We start from the raw sequence: 12542 nt of genomic DNA on the forward strand, positions 1-12542 counted from the left end.
CATTATACAATTGCTGGTGGCCAGATTTTAATAATAATATTTCTGAATTTTTTGTCCCTTTGAACACTAATGTGATTGACAAGATTCAGAAAAAAACATGGCAAATATGCAGACCCCGCTTTCCAAATGTAACGCTTGCATCTCGAGTATCAAGTTGTCCGACTCCCCATTGTTCTCGGTGCCTTAGATTTGGAACATCCCGATTATTGTACCGACATTGGGAGAGTACACGGGTTTGCTACCAAGAATACAACCCTTCTAACAATCTGGGTAATGCAGAAGGCTGCAGTGTTTGGGAGTCTTCACATTCTCCGAAAAGTTCTTGGTGGGTTTCTTTAGGGAGCGCTTCCTGGGAGGAGTCACATTCGCTGTCTGGGCTGCGTGTAGAGGGACAAGGGCCCTGAGCTGGTGATGAGCCTAACCAGTCTCTCTGTGCCAGGATCACCCTCTTTGCTGCTTTTATTCTTTTAATCTGTAAATGATAATAATAATAATGCCCAAATGACAACTTTTGGTACTTTACGTGATGTAAATACTTTGTAAAATATGCTTACATTAATACGATGTTATGACGAAGACCATTGTGAACACGACACTAAAAGCCACGTATGCTTTAAAACTGTTTGAACTCGATTGCTGCACGTGTTCCAAGTACTCTGAATAACAACGTGTGTTCGTGTGTAGTGTATATGTATTCAGTATCAGATATGTCGTCTCAGTTTGATTGAGTGTCTAGAAGTTGTTGTTTTTTTAAAATTTTGTAATATTGTGACTTGCTGGCCATCCACTATTGTCAGTATTTTCAACATAGTATATCATTTCACATTACACTTGAACAATTTGTAATTTGACATTTCTCTTAAGCAAGGTAGTAAATACTTTCTGTACTGCCTTTTCTTTTAAAGAGGTGTTCTTTTGCCACAAGGAATGGATTTATTAGTAAGTATTGCGATAAGCCAAAGAGCAATATTCACACGGTCAGTGCAGAAGTTAGTGTTGTCAGTGGGTACAGAACCTCACGTCACACAATAACTGGCGAATATAATGTTGTCATAGGTACAGAGCCTCACGTCACACAATGAGTGGAGACGATTGTGTTGTGAGTTGGTATAGAACCTCACGTCACAGAGTCAGTGCAGAAGATAGACGTGTTGTCAGTGGGTAAAGAACCTCACGTCACACAATCAGTGGCGAAAACAGTGTTGTCGGTGGGTATAGAACCTCACGTCACACAGTCAGTGGAGAAGATAGTGTTGTCAGTGGGTATAGAACCTCATATCACACAGTCAGTGGAGAATATAGTGTTGTGTGTGGGTATAGAACCTCACGTCACACAGTCAGTGGAGAAGACAGTGTTGTCAGTGGGTATAGAACCTCATATCACACAGTCAGTGGAGAATATACTGTTGTGAGTGGGTATAGAACCTCACGTCACACAGTCAGTGGAGAAGACAGTGTTGTCAGTGGGTATAGAACCTCATATCACACAGTCAGTGGAGAAGATAGTGTTGTGAGTGGGTATAGAACCTCACGTCACAGAGTCAGTGCAGAAGATAGTGTTGTGAGTGGGTATAGAACCTCATATCACACAGTCAGTGGAGAAGATAGTGTTGTCAGTGGGTATAGAACCTCACGTCACACAGTCAGTGCAGAAGATAGTGTTGTCAGTGGGTATAGAACCTCATATCACACAGTCAGTGGAGAAGATAGTGTTGTTCGTGGGTATAGAACCTCATATCACACAGTCAGTGGAGAAGACAGTGTTGTCAGTGGGTATAGAACCTCACGTCACACAGTCAGTGGAGAAGATAGTGTTGTCAGTGGGTATAGAACCTCACGTCACACAGTCAGTGGAGAAGACAGTGTTGTCAGTGGGTATGGAAGCTCACGTCACACAGTCAGTGGAGAACATAGTGTTGGCAGTGGGTATAGAACCTCACGTCACACAGTCCGTGGAGAAGATAATGTTGTCAGTGGGTATAGAACCTCATGCCACACAATCAGTGGAGAAGATAGTGTTGTCATTAGGTATAGAACCTCACGTCACACAATCAGTGGAGAGGATAGTGTTGTCATTAGGTAAAGAACCACATGTCACACAGTCAGTGGAGAGGATAATGTTGTCATTAGGTATAGAACCACATGTCACACAGTGGAGAAGATCGTGTTGTCAGTTGGTATAGATACAAAGAACTGTTACAGAAGTACAATCATTTGATCGTCTGTTCTTTAACTACTATCTAAGGGCAATCCCGAAGTTAGATTTCTTCTTGATACGTATAAATTCATACAACGATCTTACTGTTAGCAGTTTGGCTTCATATTTAAACAAAGTGGTAAACGTCTGAGACCTGCACCACTTCGGGGTTTTCCTTTACATGAAGCTGACACGTCGTGATATAACTGGAATACTGTTCAGACCGACGTTAAGCCCAACTCACTCACTCATTCCATGGCGTATAATGATCCATACACAGGTAATAATGCATGATAAGTTCCATACATACCATGTCGATGACACAGGTGAAGCATCTGTTTGCTACTGCACCCAAACCATCATGGTGCCACTTTGGTAGCATAATTATTTTTTTACATCGAAATTTATCGTTACATCAATTATTTCTGTACTTTTTCGAACTTTCGATTTCTTAAACTTGGTATACTATGAAAATAATCGAAATGAAGAATAAGGAATCGAAATTTAAAAACAACAACTATACCACCAAAAGTGGCAACGTAAGGCTTTCGTACAACTGTGCAGACGAGTACGTGACACCGCGAGATTACTTCAGTTGAATAAATTGTAATGCAAACTCCGGAGTTAATGGCACATGGGTCCAAGTCTCAGACCTATGCAGAGAAATTATCTATGACTTGAGCGTATCGTCTATTAACTTCTCTCTCTAATAGCACACGTCGATCACGCGATCACTTAACACAAAAACGTGTTTGCATTACAATCAGATTGATGTAGACATACAGAACCTCTACCGCTAGAGAACAGTGTCTGTTTAATACTTGAATCCCTTTCATTTCTACCACGTTGTATCAAGATGGAGTTACATATGATAAGCCAATATGCGTACTCGTTATGTATAATTCCGGACTCGTTGCCATGGTTTCTTTGTTGTAAGCGTAGGTGTTTGGGCCGATACAGCTGTCGTTGTCAGGGAAAGGCTTAGGTGCGTCACTGATGTATCTACACTTTTCACTGACACGTGTCATGATTTGTTTGTTTATTTGTTTGTTGTTTAACGCCGCACTCAGCAATATTACAGCTATATGACGGCATTCTGTAAATAATCGAGTCTGGACCAGACAATCCAGTGATTGATATCATGAGCATCGATCCACGTAATTGGGATACGATGACATGCATCAACCAAGTCAGCGAGCCTGACCACCCGATCCCGTTAGTCGCCTCGTACGACAAGCATAGTCGCCTTTTAAGGCAAGCATAGGTTGCTGGAGACCTATTCTACACCGGATCTTCACGGGTCGACATGTGTCATGAAAGAATGCTATATGCATTTGGGGGCATTAAACTCACCCTAAAAGTAATGAACAGTCCCTCTTTTCCTTTTTTTAATTAAAGCATAAAGTTTAAATATATGATCCGATAAGAACTTTTCCAAAAATACACATAAGGGAAACACCGACATCGGATAATGGAGACATAATGAGAATCGGGGCTCGTTGATTCCACTTCAAGAACCCATATGTTCGAGTGTCATGGCTGATATAATATTTCTCGATAATTTGCATAATGACCTATAGTTGCATCAGTTTCACGTGCATAATATTTGTTAATTCTGTCTAATGTGACCAAACGCTCTATAATACACCAGTTACAATATAGTTTTATAATAGCAACAGCACAAGGTTTTCACTGAATATTTGAACGGTTTAGCAGAATGGATATTAATCAGTTTATCGTACTGGTACGTTAAGCACTGATGTTCCTTTACGTGAAAATATGATACAAACAAAATTGCTCATTGAAAGGACAAGGAATTTTTCATCAGTTTGTTTAAAATATTTCAAAATATTATATCGCTTAATAATTAGAAAATACATATTCAGTGTAAAACTAGATAGTGTAGACATTTGAGTGATACGTGACGTGTCTTGTTTGTTGATGTTGTTGTTGCACTTTGTTGATGTTGTTTGTTTCTCTTTGTTGGTGTTGTTGTTGTTGCACTTTGTTGTTGTTGTTTGTTTCTCTTGTTGATGTCGTTGTTGCACTTTGTTGTTGTTGATGTTTCAGCTCCACGACGATGACCTGTAACGAATCGGTTCTGGAACAGACTAAAAAGGTCATTGATAGTGTGATCGACGATCCTCGCCGTGGGGATACAATACCAAGCTTTCAGACCCGTTAAGATCCGGAGTAGAGTAGGTCCCCAGGAACCCATGCTTGCCGTAAAAAGCGACTGTCTGTTGTAAGTGGTGACAAGGGTTACGGGTGGTCAGGCTCGCTGTCATCAATCCCAATCCCAATCGATGCTTATGGTGTCAATCACTGGATTGTCTGGTCCAAACTCGATTATTTACAGACTGCCGTCATATAGCTGTAATATTGCTGAGTGCGGCGTTTAACAACAAATCCAACAAAGAAACAAAGCTTTCAGCCAAGTCGCGGGGGTAGTTCATACCCGAGCGCGTGAATTTACGCAAGTGATAAACATTGAGGACATGCGTGCTTTGGGCTTTCGTCCAACATAAGCTGACACATCATAGCGTAATTATATCACATATTCCACTCTGCTGCACGTGGTAACTGACATCAAATGGCCTCACATTGCTGCCAACGTGTCGCCTACACGTGCTGTATAACTCCGAACAATGATGTTTGTCAATTAGAGAAATCTTACATGCCAGACAGACTTGGAAGAGTCCAGTATATGGTGTTAACCCTAGAATAGGGTGTACATGTTCCTTACCATGACATCCCAGCACAAACAATTGGAAAATAAACACCATGTCTTTGAGGAACATGGAACGATGCTAAACAAACCTGACAATGGACCTGTGGATCGGCAGTAACCATGCGTCATTATCAACAGCAGGGGTGGAGGGAGTGCTGGCTGTCCAGTGAGCTGTGTATGCTTGACAGTCTCTGTGGGACAAAGAATCTGTGATTAATGTGTCAGCAGTCGAAGACAGATAATCGTATACAATCAATTCACTACTGGGAACCGCTACAGTGTATGTGGAGAGGATGTATGGATTCCAACTTCTTCATGAACTGTAAAGGCGACATTTCGGGATAGATTCATGACATCAATCACTGGATTGTCTGGTCCAGATTCGATTATTTACAGGCGCTGTCATATAGCTGGAATATTGCTGAGTGCTGCATTAAACAACAAACAAACAAAACGAGTCAATACACCAGCTGACACCGACAGTTAATATCACCATCCATAAGGCTGTTTCGGTGTAAGTATACAACTGTTTAGATAATTGAGTCTCACCTACATGTTGTAGGCTTGTTTACAGTATTTTTAATTCCCTCATTACATATGCTGATTTCTTCATCAAAAGAAGTATCCTCCCCCCCCCCCCCCTTCATCCATATTTTTATATTGATGGTGATTGTTGCTATATACAGGACGGTATTGGATGTGATATGCACTGTACATTATGAACACTCTATTTTTTTCTAATTGAACACTGCTATATTTTTCTAATTGAATAAATGAGAGAAAAAACTTTTTGAGTATGGTTTTATTGTTCAGCCAAACTGTGACTGCCCTGTCATTGTAAGCAAGTTGGTGTTGATATCGTTTTACGCTGCAGTCAGCAATTTTCCACCAACCACATGACACAGGCTGCAGTCTTAACAATAGACAGATATTTAGTCCCAGAAATAAACTTATCTTATTTAAAAATATGTTTCTACAAAATTTAAAAAAATAATCCAAATGGAGCCCAGAACAAGTCTTCTTACAGCTGCGGCAATCTAGACTTGCCAGATCATTCTAGACTTGAGTTTGACTCCTTTTTTAGCTCACTGGGTCCGAAGTACCAAGGTGAGTTTATGCCATACCATGGCGTCCGTCATTCGTCTGTCGTCCGTCCGTTTACAATATATTCAAACGACTTCTTCTTCTGAACCACCAATCGGAAATTAACGAAATTTGACTGGAGCCAACCCTAGGTGGTGGGGATTCAAAATTGTACAAATGGGTGGGCTGACCCCCAAGGGGCTGAGGGACAGGGCCAAATTGGGGTAATTTGGCGATATTGCTTTAAACAACTGGAACAACTCTTATCTGGAACTAAGAAATAGATATCAACAATTTACAGTTGAACTAATGGAAGGGCTGATCAACCCTCAAGGGATGGAGTAAAATAGGGGTAATTTGGCGATATTGCTTTGAACGACTTCTTCTCTGGAACTAAGAGACAGATATCAACCTTTGGTAAACACTATCTTGGATGTAGCCGTCCGAAGTGTTCTGATAGATCAAGCCTGAATCAGTGCACATTATCTGTTCCGATCGTTTTTTTTAAAGAAATGCATTATCATTTTAATCCGATACTAGCATTAAAAATATTTGCCCATCCATTATATTGTATTGCTTTCTGCTGTGTCGACTGGAAGCACACAACGCTGTAGACATTGGGAGCCAGTGTTAAATTAACGGACGTCATGTATCCAGCTAAAGGCATGACGAGTCTCCACAATAACGTATCGACTGTCGAAGGGTGTCAATTATGTCGCTATAATCAGAGCAAGTGTAATTACACGTGTAGCGACAGATAATAAGATCTATTGACGGACAGAGTATGCACTGATATGAGACCCGACCAGATCGGCATTCAGGCTGCGTCATCGTATGTGAGGGTAATAAATATGATCACGCAGGCCATTAAGATTTTGTATCTACCATTATCACGAAACAATTTAGGTCTATTCACAATTTAAAATCAATATGCCCATCCCACCCATTAGCAACGACACCATTGCGTTGATTATGTTTGTAATATAATCGATTTGTGACAGAAACAAGCGTTTGCAGAGATAGGATAAGTGTATCGAGTTGTATGGTCCGGAGTTTCTATTGTACCGCATGCAAATTGTGCAAATAAGTTTGATCAATTAAAAAATTTAGAAAATCTCTTCATTTATGTGGAAATATTATATCTTCATAGTTGTTGGTTGTGGAGCACATAACGGAGTGTTCGGTATATTAGCAACGGAAACAACAGATAGAAACAGATCAATCATCTCAGTCCATTAGGAGATAGGCGGTTGAGGTATTACCAGTCATTTACAAACTGAGCAATGTTAATTCATTGATTTAGTTGTAATATATAGTTTAAAAGCAATTGGTCGGCACTTACATGACAGAAGTAATGACAGCGCTGGAGCAACTGGGAGAACCTGTGTTAGCCACGGTCTCTTGCAGGTAGAATCTGAGTGTTTTTCTGGTGTGACCTCGGTCAATGCTGGGGACATAGTATCTCTTCTGAAAGTGTTCCTGGTGTTGGCTTCCGCCTTGGATTAAGACCGAATTTCTCTTGAAGGTGTTGCTTGGCATGAGACTGAATATCGTCTTTTGTTGATGGAACTGTTTTGAAGGTCCCTCTGAACGTCCTTCCGGTGTGGATCTCCGTCTTTGGGTTGAGAAAAGACTCACCCTGCTGTGTGAATGGCAGATTTACATTCCACTGTGGACGCCATTGCTCGGAAGGAGACCTCAGCCTGGCTATACTGACGCTGTGGTGGCCAACATCGGCAATAGACACCTGTGTTATGTACTGCATATAGGACTCTCGAACCTTGAAGAATAGACAACTGTTGAACAAGTACCCGTATCATACGCTTACACATTGCGTTCATGTAGGGCATTGAATCTGGATCATCCACACCAACATATCACGCCCTAATTGTTTAAAAATTCTGATTTCGATTTTGATGAAAACATGCAGAGTGTTCTATTCAACTATGCTGCTTTGATGTTGTCCGTGGTGTTTTTGTTGAGATGTTGCTGCTGTGAACCGGACCCTGAGAGACGGCAACAGCAACGACTGAAGCAGGATCTCCTGTACAACTACTCCACCACGGTGTCGCCCCAAGGGACGGCAAGTAGGGTCATGGTCTCTGTGTCATTCGCTGTCATAGCTGTGATAGCCGTGGAAGAAGCCAATCAGATGTTCCGCTTAAGTGGCGCTCTGACTATGTCTTGGACGGATCCTTGGTTGACATGGGACAGGAGCAATGATATCGAAAAGCTTGAATTTGAACCTGAGGAGATATGGACCCCAAATTTCGTGATTGCAAACGGTGTAGGTAGCAAGATTTCCTCTTTGTCCGCAAGTATGCCAATCTCCGTTTACCCTTCTGGCACGGCAAGGATGTTCATGATAAATGAATTTGAGACAATTTGTAATTTGGATGTGGTACGGTATCCCTATGATGAACAGGTGTGTCGCATAACGGTTATCAGTTTGTTTAACTTAGATTTTGGACTGGGAAATCAAGAATATACCAACATTTTTTCTACATACTTTACTGGTAGCAGTGAATGGGAGTTGGTTAACAAAACCATTAGCGTTAAACGAGTCGCTGATCGTATTCCGTACGTTGACCTCGAATTCCGACTACGGCGTCACAGCATCTTCTACACCCTAAGCGTCATCTTTCCAATGTGTCTTCTCTCCTTCCTCAACGCCTGTGTATTCCTGCTGCCCGCGGCCTCAGGGGAGAAGGTCTCCTTCCTCGTCTCCATCTTCGTGTCCGAAGCAGTGTTCCTCAACTACATTAATGACGCTATCCCCAAGTCCGGCAATGCCTCTCGCCTCACTATCTATCTGGTTCTGCTTCTGTCACAGAGCGCCCTGGCTCTGCTCGCCACTCTCCTGGTCATAAACACTCACCATCGACAGGGGGCGTTGCTTTGTCGCCTCCGTAAGAAGATCGCAGTTCAAAGCACAAGTCCATTGGAGAGAGGCGATGACATCAAGAACGATGAAGCAGCAGACAGACTCGATAAAATTATGTTTGTCCTGTTTGTGTTGATGGCCGCACTCTCAATACTTGTGTTTCGTATATAGCATACATACAAGTCACTGTGGTAACGTGATAAACGTTTTGTTTTTAACATTTGGTGGCCAGATTTTAATAATAATATGTCTGAATCTTTTGTCCCTTTGGACACTAATGTGATTGACAAGATTCAGAAAAAACATGGCAAATATGCAGACCCCGCTTTCGAAATGTAACGCTTGCATCTCGAGTATCAAGTTGTCCGACTCCCCATTGTTCTCGGTGCCTTAGATTTGGAACATCCCGATTATTTTACTGACATTGGGAGAGAACACGGGTTTGCTACCAGGAATACAACCTTTCTGACAATCTGGGTAATGCAGAAAGCTGCAGTGTTGGGGAGTCTTCACATTCTCCGAAAAGTTCTCGGTGGGTTTCTTTAGGCAGCGCTTCCTGGGAGGAGTCACATTCGCTGTCTGGGGTGCGTGCAGAGGGGGCAAGGGCCCTGAGCTGGTGATGAGCCTAACAAGTCTGTCTGTGTCAGGATCACCCAAACCCTCTTTGCTGCATTTTTTATTTTAATCTGTAAATGATAATAATAATAATGCCCAAATGACAACTTTTGGTACTTTACGTGATGTAAATACTTTGTAAAATATGCTTACATTAATACGATATTATGACGAAGACCATTGTGAACACGACACTAAAAGCCACGTATGCTTTAAAACTGTTTGAACTCGATTGCTGCACGTGTTCCAAGTACTCTGAATAACAACGTGTGTTCGTGTGTAGTGTATATGTATTCAGTATCAGATATGTCGTCTCAGTTTGATTGAGTGTCTAGAAGTTGTTTTTTGTCATATTGTGACTTGCTGGCCATCCACTATTGTCAGTTTTTTCAAAATAGTATATCATTTCACATTACACTTTAACAATTTGTAATTTGACATTTCTCTTAAGCAAGGTAGTAAATACTTTCTGTACTGCCTTTTCTTATAACGAGGTGTTCTTTTGCCACAAGGAATGGATTTATTAGTAAGTATTGCGATAAGCCAAAGAGGCAATATTCACACGGTCAGCGGAGAAGATAGTGTTGTCATAGGTACAGAACCTCACGTCACACAGTCAGTGGAGAAGATAGTGTTGTCAGTGGGTAAAGAACATCACGTCACACAATCACTGGCGAATATAGTGTTGTCAGTGGGTATAGAACCTCTTCACACAGTCAGTGCAGAAGATAGTGTTGTCAGTTGGTATAGAACCTCACGTCACACAGTCAGTGGAGAAGATAGTGTTGTCAGTGGGTAAAGAACCGCACGTCACACAGTCAGTGGAAAAGATACCTTTGTCAGTGGGTATAGAACCTCATGTCACACAATAAGTGGAGAGGAAACCGTTGTCAGTGGGTATAGAACCTCACGTCACACAGTCAGTGCAGAAGATAGTGTTGTCAGTGGGTATAGAACCTCACGTCACACACTCAGTGCAGAAGATAGTGTTGTGGGTAGGTATAGAAAATCACGTCACACAGTCAGTGGAGAAGATAGTGTTGTCAGTAGGTATAGAACCTCACGTCACACAGTCAGTGGAGAAGATAGTGTTGTCAGTGGGTATAGAACCTCACGTCACACAGTCAGTGGAGAAGATAGTGTTGTCAGTGGGTATAGAACCTCACGTCACACAATCAGTGGAGAAGATATTGTTGTCAGTGGGTATAGAACCTCACGTCACACAATCAGTGGAGAAGTTAGTGTTGTCATAGGTACAGAACCTCACGTCACACAGTCAGTGGAGAAGATAGTGTTGTCAGTGGGTAAAGAACATCACGTCACACAATCACTGGCGAATATAGTGTTGTCAGTGGGTATAGAACCTCTTCACACAGTCAGTGCAGAAGATAGTGTTGTCAGTTGGTATAGAACCGCACGTCACACAGTCAGTGGAAAAGATACCTTTGTCAGTTGGTATAGAACCTCATGTCACACAATAAGTGGAGAGGAAACCGTTGTCAGTGGGTATAGAACCTCACGTCACACAGTCAGTGCAGATGATAGTGTTGTCAGTTGGTATAGAACCACATGTCACACACTCAGTGCAGAAGATAGTGTTGTGGGTAGGTATAGAAAATCACGTCACACAGTCAGTGGAGAAGATAGTGTTGTCAGTAGGTATAGAACCTCACGCCACACAGTCAGTGGAGAAGAGAGTTGTCAGTAGGTATAGAACCTCACGTCACAGTCAGTGGAGAAGATAGTGTTGTGAGTTGGTATAGAACCTCACGTCACACAATCAGTGGAGGAGATAGTGATGTCAGTCGGTATACAACCTCACGTCACACAGTCAGTGCAGATGAAAGTGTTGTCAGTTGGTATAGAACCTCACGTCACACAATCAGTAGAGAAGATAGAGTTATCAGTGGGTATAGAAGCTCACGTCACACAATCAGTGGAGAAGATAGTGTTGTCAGTGGGTATAGAACCTCACGTCACGAAGTCAGTGCAGATGATAGTGTTGTCAGTGGGTATAGAACCTCACGTCACACAATCAGTGGAGAAGATATTGTAGTCAGTGGGTATAGAACCTCACGTCACACAATCAGTGGAGAAGATAGTGTTGTTAGTGGGTTTAGAACCTCACGTCACACAGTCAGTGCAGAAGATAGCGTGTCAGTGGGTATAGAACCTCACGTCACACAGTCAGTGCAGAAGATAGTGTTGTCAGTGGGTATAGAACCTCATGTCACACAGTCAGTGGAGAACAAAGTAATGTGAGATGGTATAGAACCTCACGTCCCACAGTCAGTGGAGAAGATAGTGTTGTCAGTGGGTAAAGAACCTCACGACACACAGTCAGTGCAAAAGATAGTGTTGTCAGTGGGTATAGAACCTCACGTCACACAGTCAGTGCAGAAGATAGTGTTGTCAGGGGGTATAGAACCTCACTTCACACAGTCAGTGCAGAAGATAGTGTTGTCAGTGGGTATAGAACCTCACCTCACATAGTCAGTGCAGAAGATAGTGTTGTCAGTGGGTATAGAACCTCACGTCACACAATCAGTGGAGAAGATAGTGTTGTTAGTGGGTTTAGAACCTCACGTCACACAGTCAGTGCAGAAGATAGTGTTGTCAGTGGGTATAGAACCTCACGTCACACAGTCAGTGCAGAAGATAGTGTTGTCAGTGGGTATAGAACCTCATGTCACACAGTCAGTGGAGAACAAAGTGTTGTGAGATGGTATAGAACCTCACGTCCCACAGTCAGTGGAGAAGATAGTGTTGTCAGTGGGTATAGAACCTCACGACACACAGTCAGTGCAAAAGATAGTGTTGTCAGTGGGTATAGAACCTCACGTCACACAGTCAGTGCAGAAGATAGTGTTGTGAGTGTGTATAGAACCTCACGTCACACAGTCAGTGGAGAAGATAGTGTTGTCAGTGGGTATAGAACCTCACGTCACACAGTCAGTGCAGAAGATAGTGTTGTCAGTGGGTATAGAACCTCACGTCCCACAGTCAATGCAGAAGATAGTGTTGTCAGTGGG

General features: G+C 42.2%; 1 protein-coding gene across 1 annotated transcript; it reads left to right on the plus strand.

Moving 5' to 3' along the window:
* The first annotated feature begins 7714 nt into the window (after positions 1-7714).
* LOC124115997 (acetylcholine receptor subunit beta-type lev-1-like) lies at positions 7715-9066 on the plus strand. Its single transcript, XM_046477188.2, has one exon. It carries the CDS (start codon positions 7936-7938, stop codon positions 9064-9066), a length of 1131 nt encoding a protein of 376 aa, XP_046333144.2. The 5' UTR covers positions 7715-7935.
* The last annotated feature ends 3476 nt before the right edge of the window (positions 9067-12542 follow it).

This window comes from Haliotis rufescens, unplaced genomic scaffold (assembly GCF_023055435.1).
Source record: "Haliotis rufescens isolate VD_foot unplaced genomic scaffold, xgHalRufe1.0.p SCAF_10, whole genome shotgun sequence".
Lineage (NCBI taxonomy): Eukaryota > Metazoa > Mollusca > Gastropoda > Lepetellida > Haliotidae > Haliotis > Haliotis rufescens.

Excerpts from the sequence above, each read along its gene's own strand:
- LOC124115997 (XM_046477188.2), top strand. The coding sequence starts at position 7,936 with ATGCAGAGTGTTCTATTCAACTATGCTGCTTTGATGTTGTCCGTGGTG.